At 40.4% G+C, this 21,490-nt stretch overlaps 1 protein-coding gene across 1 annotated transcript in view; it reads left to right on the top strand.

The window, feature by feature from the left end:
• The window catches only part of KLHL14 (kelch like family member 14), a 66,157-nt gene that overhangs the window by 15,225 nt on the left and 29,442 nt on the right, over nt 1-21,490 (top strand). Inside the window, exon 2 of the mRNA XM_061995644.1 lies at nt 4,915-5,036. Coding sequence (XP_061851628.1) covers nt 4,915-5,036 — 122 coding nt within the window. The remainder of the gene's footprint in view (nt 1-4,914; nt 5,037-21,490) is intronic.

Raw genomic sequence — 21,490 nt, 5'->3', positions numbered from 1 at the left:
CACATGTTCCGTGATGGCAAAACATTTTCTTCAGTCACGGGTAAATGGATGCCTGCAGCATCAGTTCAGATTTGCAGACTGCAATTAGATTCTCAGTTACATTTTTGTTGGACACAACACTCCTCCAGATACCTTTTAAGAAGAAAAAAGTTGCTAAGGATTGCTCAGGTTTCTGAAGATTAAATTAAGCCTTAACTGTTAACAAACAAAAGGTCTGCAACTGAAATGCTGATTAGGATAGTGTAGTTACCTCTCTGACTGTTAACTTTGAGGTTGGTATATAAACCTCTCAGTGACATTTTGTTTCTTCTGCAGGTTAATATAGCTACTTTTTCTGAGATTCTTACAACTTGTTGTTTTGACGGTGTCACAACGTATCCACCTCCAGTTTCTCCAATCCTGATGTAAAGAGATTTGTGGATATACGTAAAATTCACCACCCATTCACCTACTCTAGCTATCCGCACTGGTTGTGTGTCTCACCTTAGTTTGGTGAGCAAATACGTGAAGTTCAGTTTTGCTCTGATGCATTTAAGATCAGCACTCAAGCTGAAGTGAAGCATCCTATGTCTGTCAGGTCCCTGGTTTGGAGAGCCACTAGGCTTGCTCCATACTTAAATGCCATGGTAATAGCCTATATTAAAAGAGAATTAATGATGTAGGGTTTTGATTTTATTATAGCCCTGAGTTAAGAGTTAAAAATAGTTGGATAGGCTTTTTTTTTTTTTTCCCCATTGATTACTGCAATCACTCCTGTGCCTTAAAGATGCAGTTTTCTTTCTGATGTGTAACACTACACCAAGTGCATTAAGAACCACCGTATTGCTGCTTCATTGTTATGTTCTTTCAGTTTCTTTGCATCTACTAAAGCAGAGTGGAGCCTTATTGTATTGTTTGAAAACTGGAAGGTGCTGGAGCAAACTTGTTGTTGGAGCTTGTTTTCTTGCCAGCCTTGATAGAACAAACTTCTACTAACCGCCCAGATAAGGAAAACCCATCAGTTCAAGATGGATGGCTATGCTATAATAAAGAAGAACAATGTATGAGAAGACTATTTCTTATTCATACATTTTCCAGTAACCTGAAGCTATGAAGGTTGCAAAAGAGTGTTGAGTGGGTGTGGTTGTCAGGAGTATTGAGGTCTGTTGCTGTTTTTTCTACTGATTCCTTATGAACTGATAAACTCTCTTGAATTCAGCATTTTGCCCTGTGTATTCTTGGTTAGTTTAGGCTGTGGACTAGTGACCCGAGTTTTAGAGTTGAAGCACATCTGCTGCTACCTTTGAAATGAGTAGGATTTAGGTATGTTGATAGGTATTCAACAGCTCTGAAAATGAAGCTACTTACATGAGTTCTCAAGACCCAGATTTGTGTGCCTGAAGGAAATTGAAAATGTTGACTTTAAAATATACTTTGTTTTCCAGTCTTGTAAGTAGGCAAAATAAATTTCACACCACATGGGGTACTCAGGAACTTAATTAAGGTGAATTAAGTGTTTTAAAACCTTTGCAGAACAGAAACTGCACAGTGTGCGTGGAATAATAACAACACATATATGTTCATCGGTGAGAAATAGAGTTTTGGATTCTAGGTAAAAGAAATGCTTTCAAGGGTGAGATATAGATAAGTTTATGTCAGTTTTTTGCCACGACATCACTCTGCCATCGAGGTTAATGTTATTTTAGCCTTCCCTGACCAGCATGTGCTACTGCTGCTAGCCTTGCTAGGGACAGCGAGAAACACAGTATGTAGCAGAATTGTATATTACATTGTATATTGTGAAATAGATATATAAAAAAAAATATATAGTGAAATACACATGTATATTGTGAAATAAGGACTATGAAAAGAGAGAGTTTCAGATTAGAGTGTTTTGCATGATAATACTGAGTTATCCAAATGGTAAACATGTAGTAATGCAAGAAAGGGAGAAACTCTATCTTGGTAAGGTATTATACATACTTTTAAATCCCACCTTCATCAAAATGTTTCACTGAATTTTTATTAGTATTTGGAAAAGTCTTCTATATAGAAGCAGTGATCATTTCCATATCTTTCAGATTTTAGAATGCATTTTAAGATTTTAACAGTACTGCTCTGTGCAACATGAAACATGAATATTAACAAAACAAAAATATTCTTTTACTTTGAGTCAAAGGACTCATCTCTTCTTTGCCATGTGAGAGTCTCCATGCTTTTGGCAAAGACTGTGCTGGTTATTAATTACCTATTAAATTTTTATTAAGGACTTCTCTTTAGCCTACTTCCCATTTTAAACATGTAAAAATACCAAGTATTTTTTGAACATTCTCACATAGCAGTGCTGTTCCTTCTAAAGAAATAGTAGCTTCTCAGATTGTTTAGCTGAAAAAGTAATGTTAAGGATAGTTGCAGCTGCCAAAGTCTGGAAACTCAGAGTTATATCTGACATTTCATTCTTCACCTTAGCTATTGAGCCTTGGCCATTCATTGGTTTTTCACAGTGCTTTGGAGTTAGAAGGGAGTTTTACAGATGAAAGATGAAAATCAAAATAAACTCCTTTATCAAGTAAACCTTGCAAGGGCATTCTGAATTTTACAATACACAGGGAGTTGATTGTGATATAACATACAACACAAGAGGGTTGGAATAAACAATTTATTCTCTATCATTAGGGATGGCCATGCATAACTGACTTATGACTCTGGTTTGCTCTGCCACTTGTTACATGTGCAGTCATCCCTAACTCATACCAAAAATAGTTTATCATACTCCCATGTTGCATAGTTTTTATAAAATATTCTCTCATTAAAAACTTTACCGGGGAGGTTGAATGTTTCAAGATGCTGGCAACTCTTATGAAAGCTTTCCCTAAAATTTTATCTCCCTGAGTGGAGTCTGTGCTGACAGTGGTCATGAGATGGTTCCTGATACCTTACCCAGATACAGTCTGGTGGGTAGATAGCAGTCATCATTTGAGAGTATGTGGCAGGTTCAGTGCAGAGGTCAAAGGCTGGCTTGTCAGAAGGACGAAAGGACCGCAGGGGCTCTCTGAGTCGGGAGCAGAGCAGCAGAGTAGGACAACATGGGATAGTGCCACTGTCCCCATGATGTAGCCCCTGCCCCTGCAGTGAGGCTTTCATTTCCTCCACTGTCAATTCAGAGCCTTCCCTGAGCCCTTAATCCATTTAAAAATGAGCAAGGCCACCTGCCACATAATTTCTCCAACCATCCTTGTGATAGATGTGTCTGCAGTCTGCAGTTGTGTTTTGGATAGCCATTTGAAAGGTTTTATTCCTAAGCATTGTGTGGATCGAGGCTTCAGCTGTGTGCTTTCTTCCCAAAGGAGGTTCTTTGTGGGTAGTGCATGTCCACAGCACAACCTGGTTCTTCTTACCCAGTCTTCTGCAAGAGAGGATGCAATCCTGATAGAAATGTAAATGGGTAGGTCACCAATGCTCATTCTGGGTAGCAGTTGGAGTTATGCCACTGGTGTGCCTCAGTAGTAAAGCACCCACTGCCAGAGTGCGCTGCTGAGGTGGGAGCTCCTGGGTTGCGGTTTGACCCCGGTGCCCACAGATGGGATGGTGGACTTTGGTTCACAGCACTCTGTTCCTTTCTTGGCCAGGAGTGTTTGCTGCAGACTGACACGTGGACTGCGACAGTTATGTTGTCGTGCTTGGAAAATTATGTTGGGGAAGGTGCTTGCAATCAAATGCAAGGTCCCCCTGCACATTTGTTGGCATTGGTGCCTGTTTTCTGGGCTGCGTCACCTTCTCACTTAACAGGAACATTTTGAGACCTTTATTTCAGCATTGCCACACCCAAGCTTAGTATAGCTGATGAAAGTTCAATTATATGCTGAGACTATTAAAGCATCAGGGCTCATCTGGGGGTCTGGGCCTCCCCTCCCCTTTTCACTTACAATTGTGCTAAATCCCTTAATGTTGCAACAAAATCGTACATTCATCAGGTGGAGCGTTGGAGACCAGGGTGCAGATAACCGCTTTTACTGCATATGAGACATTGCAGTCCTGTTCTTAAGAACTGCCAGGCAGATTGGGAATCACGGTCACGGTTAATAGCAGCGAATTGCCAGCTCTTGATGGGTGGGTAGTCACTCCTTTCAGTGGTTGCCCCCTGGGGGAGAAGGTAGAAAAACAGAGGGAGGGAATTAGAGTGACTTTGCACAGTTGAGCAGGTTCATGCCGCTGGATCAGTGGCAAGCATTGGCAGGGCTCCACTCTGGGGAGGCTCACAACAACATCACAGTCTCATTTTTACCAATTGGTGTTGCTATAGCCAGTGGTGCACAGGGGGAGAGCAAAGAGAAGGGGGGGAGCCTGGGGGAGAGAGTGAAAGCAAGAGTCTGGACTAAATTAAACAAACAAAAGTGCTTGTAAGTAGCATTTAACCCATAACCATTAGCCCAGTGCTGCTAATTGTACTAAACTATATATCTGAAGTTCAGTGTGTGATTAAAGAGTTGGCTCACAAACTCTCTGCATAACCTTAATTTTTTCAAGGTTCTTTGAGTGTAGAATGGCTTATAATAATGATTTTGACTAATACGATTTTTGACATGCAACTTTAATGCTTAACCTTAGTACAACTCCAGAGCATTTCATGTGTATTCAGCTGTAAAGAGTGATGATTTAAAGGGATAATATAAGAAAAAGGTCGTTCTAGAATGAACCTCTAACAAATTGCATAAAGGAAGCTTATTATTCCATGAGTAGAGAGATATGCAGCTTTTCTGATCATTTTTCTGCTTGGTTCAAAAAATTGTTGAGACATGATCGGGGAAAGAAACACAAAAAATGAAATAGAAAACTGCAAGCAGTGAACATTCTTTTGATGGTTATGATTTTGTTGCCACTAAAAATACTCCTCAGTAATGTGGTTGTTCATCTTTCCTCTTGTTTTGGGTGAAGAATTCGTTCCAATAAGAAAATGCTGTTATTGGTTGGAGGATTGCCTCCCGGACCTGACCGGCTACCCAGCAATTTGGTTCAGTATTATGATGATGAAAAGAAGACATGGAAAATACTGACAAGTAAGTGGTTTAATTTTTTGTACAGTTGTCTTGATGAATTTAAAAACATGGTTAATCAAATTAGACACTTTATTGATTTGTTTCTCTTCAGAGATTTGTTTATGTATCACAAGGGGCTTCACAATGGAGCAATAAATTGAGATTGCAGAAGATGCTAATTTTATAATAGGATAGGCCTAAATTAACATTGGCTTAAAATCATTCCAGTAAGTTTTTTAAGTAAACTTGTAATTCTTTCATGCTGCAACATGAATACATGCATATTTATGTTCATATGAGTGAAATCTGGTTTAGGGGGAAAAAAGGCAATGTTTGAGACAGTTTGCTCAGAGTCCAATCCCTGGTAAGCCACAGCACTAGTGTACACCTTTGTTTCTCTTTTGCATTTTCATTTCCTTCTTCCAGCTTTATCTGTTGTCCACAATCATTAAAGAAATGTTTCCTCTCTGGTTGCTCTGTGTCCATTGCTGACAGAAGCATGGGTGGAATATATCAGCTACAATAAACAGTGCACGGAGACTCCTATCACAAAATTCTTTCCCACCTTCTTTTAAGGGTTGATTATGTTTTAGAGTAAGTATTTTGCCTCGAGCTTCGATATTTGGAACTTATTGTTATGTTGGTTGCGATTCCCAGTCTGACTTGGTCATGGAATCAAATCATAGCTTCTTGAGTGCAGCAGGCTGTGTGTGCATTAGTCCCCTTGTGGCTAAACTGGCTGCACTGGTCAATAAAACTAAATTTTAACTGTCAAAATTGCCCAAAGCAGTATAGATAAAATAATAAATGAGCAATTTTTATCCATAAATCAAAGCCATACTTCTGAAACTGGACAACTGGTAAAAGCCAGATTTCCTAATAGACCTGCCTTTTTTTCGCGGTAAAATACATCTTACAGAATTCTGTTCTTCATTCCTTACCCAAAACCCTTTAGTGGGATATATCCATGTTCATGTTATATGCACAGGTTGGGTTGAAAAAGAATTTAAAAAACTGCTGTGATGCAAGACTTGAAATGATGCCTTTGCAAATTCCTTTCTCCTGTGGAAAAATTAGTGCTGCAACATAAAGACTGCTTGAGTATAGATGCCCTGGACAAATATTTAAGAGTATTGTATAAGAACAGCAATTTTAAAAGGTCATATGAACTGTACGCTAGAAAAGTCTATGGCATCTGTACCAGGGAACATGCTGCGCTTCATATTTTTCAGAATAATGAGATATGATACCTCTGTATGATACTTGTAAGAAAATTCTGAAGATGGTAAGTCAGTGAAAAATCAGTGATATTCCATAAGGCAGAAGTGTTCAGGTTTTTTTAATTTTCTATATCTACTGCAGTGGTTCACCAGGAGAGGCAGGAGAAATGGATCTCTTGCTTTAAGATCTGAACTCTCCACTGAATTAAAGTAAAAAACTTTCTTCTGAATTTTACCCATCTGTAGATGTGGCAGATTTTGTAAGAATTACATTTACTCGGTTCTTGGTTACTTAAGTTGTGATCCTGCCTCCAAGACTGTGGGGAACTAGAGGCATGATATCTGAATGATACCTGAACAGAGGCATGATACCTGAATACTCTGGTTAAAACTCCATGGCTAGTGTTTGAACAACAGCACCATCTATGGTGGTGCCAACAGATGTTTCTGAGTAGTTTTGGCAGAAGAACAAAGTCTTTTTTGCGTTATCTCTAACAAATAGTAAATAGAAATTCTCTTCCCATTCTGATTCATATACATAACCTTCTGTACTGTGATTAAAAGATAATTCATCTGTTACTGTCCTAGCTAACTCATGGTCAAGCACTTGGTGCTCAGCATTGGAAGTCCTGAAGGTCCCAGGATCTATCTCAGTTTTGGATCAGACAATGGCTGTCAAATACACAACCCTCCTGTGACATGAGTAATCCTTTTTCTTAAAAAACCTGGTAGGAAGGGGTGCCCTTTTGGCCTGGGCTACTGTTTGATGAACAGGAGGAGAATGCTTATCTTTTCACACTGAAAAAGACTAAATATTAACTAGCATGATTTCCTGGAAAATATTGCTACTACTCACCAAATCTTAACAATATTAAAAAAAAACAAAACCAAAAACTTGAAATAAGTGTTTCAAGTATCCCCTGCTTTATTTTGTAATTCAATGTTATAGAAAATGGGAAGTGGGGACAAGTTGGAGTAGAACTTCTTTCCTTTCCATGAAAGACTGAAGGACTCTACCACTTAGGAGTGCAGGGACCTGGAAAACTGTGACTGAGCAGTTTTAGGGAAATGCACAAACTGATCACCTTATAACATGGCAATAGTTCAGTTTAGGCATGGTGGTGTACCAAGATACATTTATGCTGTGTGGGAATTTAAGGACATTGTTCTCTTAAGGTGTGTGGGAATTTAGTTTTCATATATGTTTTGCAATTTAGGAACAAGTACAATTATCTTCTTTCTTTACCCTTTACCTCTCTTCCAGTCTACAGTTTTGGAAGATAATTGATCTGTTTATTCTTATCAGTGATATACAGTCAGCAGTGAGAGGAAGATTTTTTTGTTTCTTTTTGACTTGTTCAGGCAGTGCTGTCACTCCTGAGGTTGCAGTTCACCCCCAACTCATCAGTGCAAATGAGGAGTTTGCTCCCTAGTGAACAGGGACAGAGCAAATTCATGTCCTTGTAGTCTGGTATTTTAGGATGTTCTGTCTTATTATTGTCCTAGAAAGGTGATGAAACAACTCATCCTCAATGTTGTCACTAAACATATGAAGGAAAAGATGGTTATCGGGGGAGTCAACATGGATTCTCCAAGGGGAAATCCTGTTTGATCAACCTAATAGCCTATGAGTGCACAACTGGCTGGCTAGATGTCATCTACTTTGACTTCAGCAAGGCTTTTGACACTGTCTCCCATTACATCTTCATCAGAAAGCTCAAGCAGTGTGGCTTGGATGAGTGGACAGTGAGGTGGATTGAGAGCTGGCTGAATGACAGAGCCCAGAGGGTGGTCATCAATGGCACAGAATCGAGTTGGAGGCCTGTGGCCAGTGGAGTTCCACAGGGATTGGTTCTGGAGCCAGTCTTGTTCAACATCTTCATCAACGACCTGGATAAGGGGACAGAGTGTACCCTCAGCAAGTTGGCTGCTGACACCAAACTGGGAGGACTGGCTGATTCCCCAGAAGGCTGTGCTGTCATTCAGTGGGATCTCGACCAGCTTGAGAATTGGGCAGAGAGGAACCTCATGAGGTTCAACAAAGACAAGTGCAGAATCCTGCATCTGGGAAGGAACAAACCCATGCACCAGTACAGGCTGGGGGTCGAACTGCTGAAGAGCAGCTCTACAGAGAGAGACCTGGGAGTCCTGATTGATAATAAACTAAATATGAGCCAACAATGTGCCCTCGTGGTCAGGAAGGCATCCTGGGATGCATCAAGAAGAGTGTGGCCAGCAGGTTGAGGGAGGTTCTCATCCCTCTCTGCTCTGCCCTGGTGAGGCCTCATCTGGAGTCCTGTGTCCAGTTCTGGGCTCCTCAGCTCAAGAGGGACAGAGAACTGCTGGAGAGAGTCCAGATCAGGGCCACCAAGATGATCAGGGGACTGGAACATCTTTCATATGAGGAAAGGCTGCAGGAATTGGGGCTGTTTAGTCTGGAGAAGAGGAGATTGAGGGGAGATCTTATTAACATTTATAAATATCTAAAGGGCAGGTGTCAGGAGGTTGGGACATCCCTCTTTTCTATAGTAGATAGTAACAGGACAAGGGGTAATGAGATGAAGCTGGAACACAAAAAGTTCCACTTAAACATAAGAAAAAGCTATTTCACTGTGAGAGTGACAGAGCAGTGGCACAGGCTGCCCAGGGGTGTTGTGGAGTCTCCTTCTCTGGACGTCTTCAAGACCCACCTGGACATGTTCCTATGTGACCTGATCTAGGTGAACCTGCTTCTGCAGGGGGGTTGGACTAAATGGTCTCTAAAGGTCCCTTCCAACCCATACCATTCTATAACTCTGTGATTTCTATGACTATCATCTTAGATGTGTTTGATTTCCTCCTATACTAGCAAACATTTATGAAGTCTTTTCTTTAACCTTCTGCTTTCCAGTAGACTCTTCCATGCACCAAGAAAAAGCCAGATTTTGCACTGAGTTTGCTAATCCAATGTAAATGTGTCAAAAATTCCCCTTTCCCTCCTCCAAACCCAGCTACATTGCTCATTTTCTGCTCTCTGTGCCAGTGGCATTTAGACGTAGGGAAGGTGGGAATGGAGCTTGCAAGCACCTAGTCCTGGGTACAGTGGTAGAACCATTGAGCAGAAGATGGATAAGAGGACACTGAACCTCCTCTTGTCATCCTACACTGAGATGAGCCCCATAAGTAACTTAGCAGGGCCTGCAAACCCGTTTGGGAGGGAGCTACTTCTCTGTTGCCTTTTTCCTTCTCAAGGTGGAGAGTGCCTGTTGGAACCACTTAGTTGCTTAGGACTCTGTGTCCTGCTATGTGTGATGCATAAGGAACGAGAGAAGATCAAACATCAAAAACTACTGGCTCCACATAAGCCGCGGTGCTGCAGTTGGAGCTATGAAGACAGTTGCAAGTGGAACAGCACAAGCTATTGAGTATGACAGCTCAGCAGACTAGCAATCTCATTTTGTTCCTCTGACACTACTAGATCTATTGGCAGGGGATACTGCCCACCTCTCTCTGCCTGGCTACCCAAAGCACCAAATGCATCAGTACTAATGGGAGTAATTCTAAAGGTATCAGGAAAACAACTTGCCTTGTTCACAGATAGAGAAGAGGAGGGGACACATGCACCTATTTCCAGTTTTTAATGTCATCATCTATAGGCAAGAATGCTATGGCTCAAGGGATCAGTAGATTTTTCACAGTCTAGCATTACTGTGTATTTTTCTTGTCTGCTATTTCTCAGAGTTATTTTTTCTATGTTGACAAGAAGGGATAGAGACAGAATGAAGTGAAAAAAGGAGAAAGTAGCATTTTACAAACATTTTATGCCAATTTTACAAACACTTTCTAATTTTACTTGATGTGGACACAGTCCTAATCTGAGATTCATGATGTGCACATTGCTGTCAATTTGAAACACTGATGTCCTGTTTTTTGACTGCTATAGCATTAATTTTCTCCTAGTAGATGGTACAGTGCTGTGCTTTGGATTTAGTGTGAGAATAATATTCATAATGTGATGATGTCTTAATTGTTGCTAAATGCTTATCCTAAGTGGAGGACTTTTCAATTTCCCATGCTCTGCCAGTGAGGAGATGCATAAAAAGCTGGGAGGAAGCATGACCAGGGCAGCTGACCTGAACTAGCCAAAGGGCTATCCCATACATCGGAATGTCATGCCCAGTGTATAAACTGGGGGGAGTTGGTGGGGAGGGGCAGATCCCTGCTTGAGCATCAGTCAGCCAATAGTGAGTAACTGAGTTGTGCATTTCTCTCTCTTTTGTTATCTTCCTTTTCATTGCTATTATTGTATTTTATTTTGTTTGAGTTATTAAACTATTCTTGTCTCAACCTACGAGTTTTACTTTTTTTTCTGATTCTCCTCCCCTTCCCACCAGGGGTGAGGAGAGGTGTGAGCGAGCAGCCACATGGTGCTTAGTTGCCATCTGAGGTTAAACCACGACAACCACTTATTGCACAATCATACCTGAGTGAAGTAGAGGCTTTTATAGACTGTATGGCAAAGTATAACAAACAAATCTTCACTGTGTGGTTTCTTTTCAGGCTTGCCCACATGAGCCCAAGCACCAGTTCCTTTTTCAACTGCCTTTTTTAACTATGTCATGTAGCAGCAACAGGCTACCACTGCCTGGTGACACAAACTGAATGGCTGATGTGTGTTTGACAGTCCTTAGTAACCACAAAGTTCTGCTCTATTAGTGGAGTTTCATTATTCCGTGATATTTCACAGTCTTCATAACTACTTACTGGATGTGGAGCCATAGGGGTGTCTCGTGTCACCACCTCATGCCTCACTGCTTAAAACCAGTCACTGCTGCTTTAGTTTTAATTGCCAGCTATAGCCCTACCAGAAGTCCTTGTTTAATCCTAGGACTCCTTTGGTTGTTTTTTTTTTTAACTGCAAAGTTTAAGATTAATTAGACTTTAAGGAAGTGAAACAATGTTTTGTTTGTTAGAATTGTTCTGTAGTAATTGCAAGTTTCAAAATCCAAAGATTTTTTGTGTTCAGAATTGCATAGCTCTCCCAAAAACCCTACTGCTAAGGCAATGATGTATTACTTTCACTTTCATTATATGTTTTTAATCAGAGCGTGACTTCACACTAGACAAAGCGATGCTTTATGCATGGTCTCCGTTGTTTTTTGCTAAAATCTTTTGACATGATTAATTTTACTTTAATGCTTTTGTCTTCTTGTAATGGTAAGAATGATGAGTATAAACCAGGACAAAAAATACATGCTTTGCTGTCACAATGCCTCTAAGCATTTAAAAAATATATTAAATGAAAGAAAAAAATATCACAAGTGACTGATCTAACTGGAATTAAATTTCTTGCTACGTGAACAGAGAATGCAAGAAATAAATAAAAGTGATACAGTCATTGTTTTAGGGTGGGGGGGTTGTATTTTTTTTCCATGGCAATGTATCTGTCTGTCTGATTAGAAGTGATGAGTAGGAGAGAAATTGTGTCTTACAGATTTCTAGGTATACAGCGAAACCTCCTTTCAATGCAAAATTCCTTTTACTCTGATGCACAAAAGTGTAAAATATTGGAAACGTTACTGAGCTCTTACATGGAACGCTCCATCCATGTGAAGCTGCAGCTGCAGCAGGGTGGGGTTTTTTTTCATATTGTTTTTCAATAAGATGCTAATTGTAAGATTCCTTAACCTCCTCAGTTAGCCACATCATCTGGGCAAGGCATGGGGAGGATTCAGTGAGCATTAAAACAGTGGCAAATACGTATGGGCAATAATGTACAAGGTTTGGACTTTAATCCAGTATAAAAGCCAACATCATTGTCCAAAGAGAAGTCTGACAAAGGTGATGCATTTGGATAAAAAAGACAGAAAAGCATCCAGAGTGTTGCCAGACTGGAGAGTTCAGTCAGAACGAGCACCTCATTTCTGGTTACCTTTTTTCCTAGTTGTCCCTTAGTCTATTTTAGTTATCCTGACCTTCCTACCCTTTGCTAGGTGTATTTAAATCTAATGCATTTGGTCGATGTGTAAGGACAATCAATGAGGCAGGCACTTCCATTTCGTTCTCCACCTCTCTCCTTCATGCCAGCAGCAAGCACACAGTGTCAGGGAGTTGTCATTTATTTGCCACCTTCTGACTCACTGATCGTAGCAAGCAGCCGATAGCCTTTTCATCCTTATGCTCTGATAAAGGTGGTCTGCCTTCTCCTTCCTTCCCCAGGTTGGCTATACTTTCATTTTTACATGAGACAAACTCCACTGCAGGTAGTCTGGTCTGAATACAGCATCTTTTTATTTCTGTCATTGTGACTTTTTAAATTTCCCTTGAATATGTTCTGTGACAGTAGTGTCTCCTGTACAGCAGTCCTTCATCTTTGGTAACACCATGTTGAGTGTCTGACAGCACTTAAGCATACTAGTGGTTCTAGAAGCACTTTCAGCATCATCATTTGCATATTTTATCCACCTGGAAGCCCAGTAAAAGGTAGGTAGAATGATTTGCTTCATATTATAGTCAACATCAGAGAAACTGGGTCACTCCACTCCATAGCCTACGTCATTTCTACTGGAATAGGTTATATTTCTTTCTTCTTCTGTTTTCTTTGGCAAGTCTGTGATAGTCAGTTTTTGTCAGCCTTTACTATGCAAAATGATGCTTTGTCCTTCCTGGGCAAATTAATAACAGAACTCCTATTCCTCTGCTTTTCTGAAATGGCTTTGGAGTCACTAAGATCTTCTCAGTCCTTCATGTGTTGGAGTACTTTATCCAATTTTCTCTTTGCCAAGTTGGCTACTTACAAAACAAATGGTATGATTTATATGCTTACATTAGAGGTTCTTGGGATAAATTTTCAAAGGCAAGTGTCAGCTTAAGTACCACTAGATGCCCAGCACATATTGTGCCTTTGGAAAAGTTATGTCTTTTAAGTAAATAAACTCATCCACTGTAGAGCGCTTACTTTTTACAAGAATGATAGTGTATTAGAAGCAAAGGTTTCCTCCCTCAATTTCTCCCCAATAAATTGGCAACTCTATCAATGAAATGCTTTCAAAAGTGAGTCAAGTCAGATGGACAGATTAAATCTCTTGACATATGCCAGTTAAAATTTCTTGCCCTTTTTTGTCACTTATGAGAATAGTGCACACTTATGTTAACCAAAAATGTGTCTTGATGAGCACTTCGTGGCAGCCCTGATATATTTCATCTCTCTTACGCCATTTATCCAGCAGTCAGGGATGCTGCAGCTTCTGCTTCAGTGCTGTGTCGAGGATGGTTTCAGCACTGCATTGAAAAGCTTGAGCAAGCATTAGCATATTGTTACGGCAAAAGTCTTTATATTACTCACTAGACAGATTTAATAAATGTGGAAGATGTATGTAGAAGTTGTCCAAGTTGTACATGTTGTACGAGTACATGTGCCTATATGCACATGCTTATATATAGCCTCCTTAAATAAACACACTGATTGCACTAAAAGGTAATTTTAAACATAAATCCCATCGCTACTTTTCATCCTTATATTTAAACCTTTTTAAAAGATCACAAACTAGGAAAATATGATCACAAAAAATTCCAACACAGATAAGTTGACTGATTAGTATGGCTATCCAACTTAAGCTTGTTTTTAGGAGATTAATTCAAGGTGATCAGACGCACTGCCAATGAGCCACATATTTTACACATACAGGGAAGTGGGAATACAGAAGTGAGAAAGAGAAATATAGTGAAGAGTATTTTTTTAAGTGTGACTTATCAGAGGTTAGCCACAACTCCCCTTCTGAGGTTGATGTATAGGAATTCAAACATGCAAGTGCCATTAATGGTGCATGCCTGCGTATCTAAGAGCAAGACAGAGCTCTAAGAATGAGTGAAGATGTAGCATTTTCTCACAATGAATGCTGCATTTGTGCATTAAATATTTTTCTCCTCTGCACCACCATTTGAGATAACTTTCAAGAAATGTCAGCCCTCTTTCTGTGCATTTTCCTTTTTTATTACAATGTTGTTACTTTCTGCTTTTACATAGGTGTTACCTTACTGTGTGTATCTTTTGTAATAACCTCTGTACTCAGTGCCTCATTTTTAAGTGTGGTGTCCTGTAGATTTTGGATAGCTTGCTTTTTCTGTATTTCCAGTCCCTTTATATCTTGGTTCGGTGTCTTTGAAAAGGCCAGTCTTATCACTGCATTCAGTCTGTTTGTGCTGAAGCCCTCAACAGTTTTTCAGCTTCTCTTGACTACCTTCCATCCTTTGTTATGGACTTGTGAACACCCACCTTTCTGGAAAATGGGTTGTTCATTTTCTTCTGCATATACAAAGATGTCTGAATCTTCTCACCTTCATCTTCAGAAACTCCACTGGCAAGCGGTTACTTCCAGGTAGAGTCCAGAGTGTTACCCAATCAACCTATTCCCTTCCTGTGCTCAGCTAGTAATATTTGTGGTTGAAAACCTGAGTGGAATGAGAGAACAGGACCCAACTCAGTTCCAAGACATCCTTAGACTGGGCACTGAGACAGTGCAGACAGAGCTGAGCTGTGGATAGCTCAGAGAAAGAAGATGTCAGATGTAATTCACATGAGTTATCAGATGATCTGTGCCATTTCCACAGCAGATGCTGATGTTAGGCTTCTGCAGAGACATCTTCAAAAGAAAGCTGGTTCCTGGAGATGCCGCTCCCTGCTACATCCTTGCAAGTACATCAGAACCTTTGACTCAAAGCCTTCCTCCTGAAGCAGAGAACTTAATTTTTTCTACCTCAACTTTCAACCTGAGTTACTGATCTTTACAGATCGCTTGGGGATGGCAGTTCTATTTTGCAGCAACTTCTACAGCCTTGTTCCAAGGCAAAAGTAAAACAAATTCCTTCAAATGGTTTTGCAAACCAATGTTGTATCAGAATGTCCCTTCTTGTCTTGGCATCTGTTGTGGGTTGGGGAAGAAGCAGGCAGTTGATGTTTGAGTCCCTGCTTTGCTTAAGTCAGAGTATGACTTTTACGAATTCCTTGCGTATGTTCCAATGGATATTTCACAACCTCGCCAAAGTTCTGTCCAGCTTTGCAAGACTAACTGCAAACCAGAAACTATGCAGCTACAAATAATAAGTTGCTATGACTTCACTGGTAAACCCAGGTGAGCAACAGAGCGTAGAATTTAGTGCAGCTGGAGAGGATCTGCAACATTCTGTTTTGTCTTAGCCTGTGGGTATCCTATGTCTGCTATGAACACATATGTGCTGGTCCAGTAGGAACTGAGAACTGTATTGTCCTGTCTTCTGTTCAATACAAGTGTTCCACCTGGTTAGATGTACATTTCGGTAAAGTCACATAATTTCTAGTGGAAGGAAATATTGCCAAAAATGTTCTCACTGGTTCTGTTTGCGTAGGTCACTTAATACTATTTGGCCACTGTCTCTAAAACATAAGCCATCTGGAATAACTTGTGTTCAAAACTATGTGGCATTGTGTGAACATAATGCTCACTGCAAATGTGGCTTTATGTTTCTTAGATAATTTCAGGTAAAATTTATGTGTTCATTCTTGTCCAGTTGCTCAGGGATTTATGTGGCATTAATGAGAGCTAGGCACGTATGGAGACAACAGTGAACTCTGGTGTGTTTCTAGTTGCTTACTTTCAAAAGCGTTGCCTTTTTTCAGGATCTAATGTGACATTTTATTTATGTACAACTGGGTTGCAAACAGGATGGCACAGCACCACTACCTGGGCAAAATGTAATAATAAAACATTGTCATAGAAATTCTAAGACTTTTTTGAGGAATTGATGCATGGTGTATAGTTTTTCTCCTCTCAAATATTCTTAGAGTAAAAGGCAGTTTCCTTCTAAGGAGTGTCTTGTGCACAATTATTTGGAACACACATTTCAGAAGTCTACCTTAGCTTTCAGTTTTGTAAATGCTATTAATGGCAAGAGGTGCACATTTTGCATTCTCAACTTTATTTGGTGTTGTGTGTTCTTATTGTGTTGCAGTGGCTCGTTGTTTGTAGGAAATCATTCTCTTTTTCAATTTTCCTTTATATTCTGTCAGCTTGAATAAGTTCCTTTCTCCTTTCCCTTCCCCATCTCTTCCTCCTTCCCTAACAGCTTCCCTGCTCCCATACTTTCCCTCTGTTTAAAAGAGAAATACAATTTATTACAGACTTGTGAGGATTTTTTTTTAAGCTTTCTGTCTCATATCAGGTGTTGAATGAGCTACCGCTTTCATTTAACTGAATGCTGGAGTAAGTATCTGCAGGAACATTTCTTATGGGGATGGCTTTTGGTGTGTTGTTTTGTTGTATTTATGTGTTTTGATTCTACTCCCAAATGGAGATTGTGCTACTATAGGGTATGCAACTGCAGAATGACTGTTCACACTGAGAAAAGAAGTGTTAACAAATTGAATAGTAATGAATTAACCTGCAGAAAAAGCATTTTGCCCTAGTACACAGAAACCCTGCATAACTAGAGCATGTAATTTTAAATGAAGCAGGCTCTAGGAATGCCTCAATGGGTGTGATGTCGACAGTAGCTCATAATTCACGGATATGAATTATGGCTGAATATCAGGAAAAAACTTCCTGACATTGAGATCTATTAGCCTGTGGAATAATCTCCCATGGGAAATGGTGGAAATCCCATTGCTTAAGATGAGGCTGAGCATCAGGAAAAGTGCAAACCCTGGCGTTGCCTCAGTCTTTTAGGGCAAATGAATTAATTGCTTTAACATATGCCTTCCCATCAATCTAGACAAGTGATGTCATCTAATATTTGCTGGGCAGGATCAACAAAGGCAGCTGTAGTATGAGCTGTCCTACATGAGGACATGACTGTGTCACCTCTACTTATGAAACAGATCACCCTCAGGGGTTAAAAAAATGAGTGACTTGGAGCTCCCTAAGAGCTGCCCTGGAAAATCGTTATGCTGGCTTTGTGAGGACCTTGGCTTGGGCCCTGGGACTCCCTGCTCAGCCTGTAATTCTGCTGCTGGGAGGCTTATGCTCTCCTCACAGGGTCCAGGGCGCCTTCAATCTGCCCTAAGACTCTTACTGCTATTGTGAGTTACCTTGTTGCTGTGCACAAAGGGATGGGAGGCACTGTCACAGTCTCCCAGAGCAGTCTATAATAGGACACCAAGGCAGGGTGTCAAATGCAGTAAGTCACAACACAAGGGTGTTTGAGCGTGCAAGGCCCGATCGTGTGGTGTCAGCAGACAGAGGTGAGTGGCAAAAGCCTGACATGGGATGATCTTGTCCATAGCACCTTCAGGGAGCAGGATGTGAAATAAAACAGGTTGTATCTTTGGCACAGAGAAGGCTGATGGTTTCCAGCTGCAGTGCTTTGAATTTACCTTGCATCCATGTGATCCTTGGGAGCTGGTGAGAGTGAGTCTGAAAGGGAATTGGGATCTTTTCTGCAGCGTGAATATCTGCTTTCCATGAAACGAATAAGCCTGCCCGGATGCTTGGCAAACACCCAGAGCTTCCAGTAGCTGATGTGAGCCTTATCACTTTCAAATGACAAGTTATCTGTGACTGAATAATTTTAAAATTTCCCATTTTGTTACAAGTAGGTAATGTATTTAATGCACAAGATTTAGCTTTCATTTAGGGGGGAAAAAAGTCTTCAACTCTGAGATGGTTAGAGCTAAAACTATTAAATCAAACTTGTTTCCTTGTGAGTAAAAACTAGATAAATATAAGTGAAGAGAGGTCTGCAGTGTTGACAATAACCAGCACCTTAATGTGTATGAGTAGGCCAATGCTTTGAGATCTGATTATTTAAAAAAAAAAAAAGAAATTACTCCAAAACTTGAAACTAGGAGATGGTAGATGCTCCTCCAGGGGTTGAGTGGGAAAGGAAAAATAGAGAGATGCACTTGCATCACTTTGAGGCAGGGAGGCTTGGCAAATTATGTTATTAGAAATCATTAAAATAGATTTAAATAGAATTACCATGGTAATTACCATGTAAGAGCCATGTTTCTTCTCTTCCTCTCTCTCCCCCCTTCAATTTTACACACAGAACACTGTATTGCTTTAATCTGTACTTACCAGCAGCTGCTTGCTTGTTGGTCAAGTACAGCTGCTTCTTGTGCACAGCCTTAACAAACATATGTACCATATGTGAAAGGTAGTTTTGTGATTGAAGTGACATGAAAGGAATGTCAAAGAACTGTGAGATCAGAAAGAAAGAACCAGTTTTTTTCTTCTTGATGACTCAGTAAAGACTAACAGAAAAGAAGTCCAATTAAAGGCCATGGAGCAGTCTTCTGCCCTCATGCACACGAAAGGCATTGTGCAGGCATAACTGAGGCAGAATTTGACTCCCAAATTAACTCATTTTCTGGATACAAAACTGAAAGAAAATCCTTATGGACAGATTATAAGGGTATATAATGAAAAATTACAATGACAGAAAAATGTATTTGTACCATAGCTCTAATTCAGCAAAGTATTAATCACACTGATGTTCAGCAGTGTGTTTAAATACATGCTTAAGTACTTCACTAAGTACTGCCTGTAAACAACTCTATATGATACTGCATTAACATAGAATATAGTTTATTTATATAGTCTTTCCAGAGAACTACTGTTATTTTAAGCACTCTGACAGACGGTGACACAGAGCTGGATGGTCTATGATATCTCAATACCAGCCTTCTGGCTAGTCCCCTTGCAGTCCTTGTCTCCCAGTTGCATTACCACTGATGTCTGCACTAGATCATTTAAACTTCATTTTATTCAGCAGAATCACAACTACTGGAATCATCTGGGCATTTACTGTCTCCTATTAACTTCAGCTCCAGAAAAGAAAGATATGTCCAGGGCAGAGGTGTCCCACAGTGTCTTACAGTGCTCATTCCTTCACCTGAAGTCTTGTTAACATGCAGGGTGTTTCAGGGACTTTCTGCACCTTCAGCAAGACAGTAAAGCCACCATCCTCTTGTCAACTCTTGGTCTGTCTCCAGTGCAGCTCCAAGAAATGATCACTTCAGCACTCAGAAGTTTGATTTTTCTTAACTGTAAAGATTTAAAAGAGCAATAAAGCTCTGACATAGTGTCACTTTTCCTGAAGCCATGATTTGGCATCACTGCAGAGGTGCAGGGCTGTCATGGAAAGACCTTTCCCTCCAGGTAAGACAGTGTTGGTCCCCTCCCTAAGCAGTTGCAGTCACTTCAGGGCTTTCATATGGAACTTTCAATATTGGAAATCAATTCATTGTCCTCAGAGAAAAGAACTAATGCCTTAGAGAAAAGCCTTCTGGCTTTACACGGCACAAAACATCAGTGTTCAACAGGATGGAAGATGCATCTTTAAATAACAGAAGAATTTGTTTGAATAATGCTAAACTCACTGTTTCAGGATAACTTGTTTTTATACAGAAACCTGCTATTGATTTTCACCAAAAAAATTATTCCAGGGCTAGCCATTTAACCGTACAATACCACAGTTATTTGCACCTGCTTCTGAAGTCACTAATTACCTTTTTGCAGAAAGGCTGAGGGAGCTGGGGCTCTTTAGCTTGGAGGAGACTGAGGGGTGACTTCATTAATGTTTACAAATATGTGGAGAATGAGTGTCAGGAGGATGGAGCCAGGCTCTTCTCAATGATGTCCAATGATAGGACAAGGGGCAATGGGTATAAACTGGAACATAAGAGGTTCCAAAGAAACATAAGGAAAAACTTCTTCACTGTGAGGGTGACAGAGCACTGGCACAGGCTTTCCATGTGAGTTGTGGAGTCTCCTTCTCTGGAGACATTCAAAACCCACCTGGATGGGTTCCTGTGTGACCTACTCTAGGTGGTCCTGCTCTGGCAGGGAGGTTGGACTAGATGATCTTTTGTGGTCCCTTCCAACCCCAAAGATTCTGTGATGCACTAAAGTTCTCTGTGTTTCCCTTGACAGAGGCTTTGCAGGGTGCTGCTGGGCTAATGTGACAGCAGTGTGCTGGAGCTGCCTGCAGGTGCACAGTTGGGAACCATGAGCCTCTTGATAGAAGCAAGGCTGTAGATGTGGCACCAATGGAGTGGAAGGCTAACAATTGTACAGCAATTCTGGGTGTAAGGAAGCCCATGGAGGCTGTAGGCAGGGTGAAGCAGTGGCTGTTTTTGATTGGTTGGATTCGTTAGTGATTGTGTCGTTGAACAAGGATGGCAGACACCAGAGTTGCCTACTGGGTTCACAGCTGGAATTCATCCTGGGTGGGCTCCAAAGGCCTGTGCAAAAATGTCGTGCAATCCTCACAGGAAAAAAAAACCCCGAACAAACCACAAGCAAAGGTCGTTGAGGGATCCACACTTCTTTATTATGCAGCACTGGGAAAACAGCTTCTCCATATGTGCTTCGTTGTTAGTTACCATTTTCAGGCTTTTTATACACTTCAAACAAAAGAATCACATTTGCCAACAAAAGCATGCATAAATTGTCCCTCTATCAGTTTAGCCCTTCACCTTGATTGGTTCCCAACAAACACAAAATTTCCAAACTCACAGTGATTGATCAAAAAAATATATCAGTCCCTTTGTTTTAGTAACAACTGAGGTAACAGCCAAGGTAACCTAACAAATACATTTACCAGGGTCTAAGGTAACAGGTCCCTATCAGGTGTGGTATGTAACTCTTGCAGTTTGATCCTTATGTGATTCAAATGAATACTTACTTAATCAATAGGTGTTTGAGTTATTTGCAAGTGCTTAGCTAATTGATTGAACTATTACTAGGTGATTAACCAGTACTTAAGAAGTGCTTGACTACTTATTGTGATGATAAGTTGTTAACTAAAATAATTGTGTATCTGCAACAAGGTGAGTCTAGGCTACTAGAGGTAAGAAAAGTGAACTGTGTGGGCCAGATTCATACCACTCCATGAAATCTATGGATGAGATCTATCATGAATTTGATTTCCATTCTGCTTGAAAATGATCTGTGGTTGTCCATTAGAGCAACCCACAGGCAGATACTAAAAATCTGGAAAGAAGTATTTTAATTACTCATTGGTTGATTGTTTCTATATGCCTTTTTAATGTGTTGTTCTCTGCTACCAGTGGATACAACACTTGCCGAACTTGGGCCCTGGACCAACTGGGACCTCTAAAACAAAAGAGAATCTGAGCATACACCAGTTGGGGCAAAGTCAGTAGCATGAAGTTAGTTCAGATATGACTATACCATACCATAACAATTTTAGTACTCACAGTTCCACCATGGGACTGTCCCCTCTAGAGCACAACAATAATACTGCCCTTTGTTAGGTGTCTAGATAAAGCCTGAGTAC

This window comes from Colius striatus, chromosome 4 (genome assembly GCF_028858725.1).
Source record: "Colius striatus isolate bColStr4 chromosome 4, bColStr4.1.hap1, whole genome shotgun sequence".
Classification (NCBI taxonomy): domain Eukaryota; kingdom Metazoa; phylum Chordata; class Aves; order Coliiformes; family Coliidae; genus Colius; species Colius striatus.
Note: the sequence above shows the minus strand (reverse complement) of the source record. Positions and strands in the feature narration are given on the sequence as shown.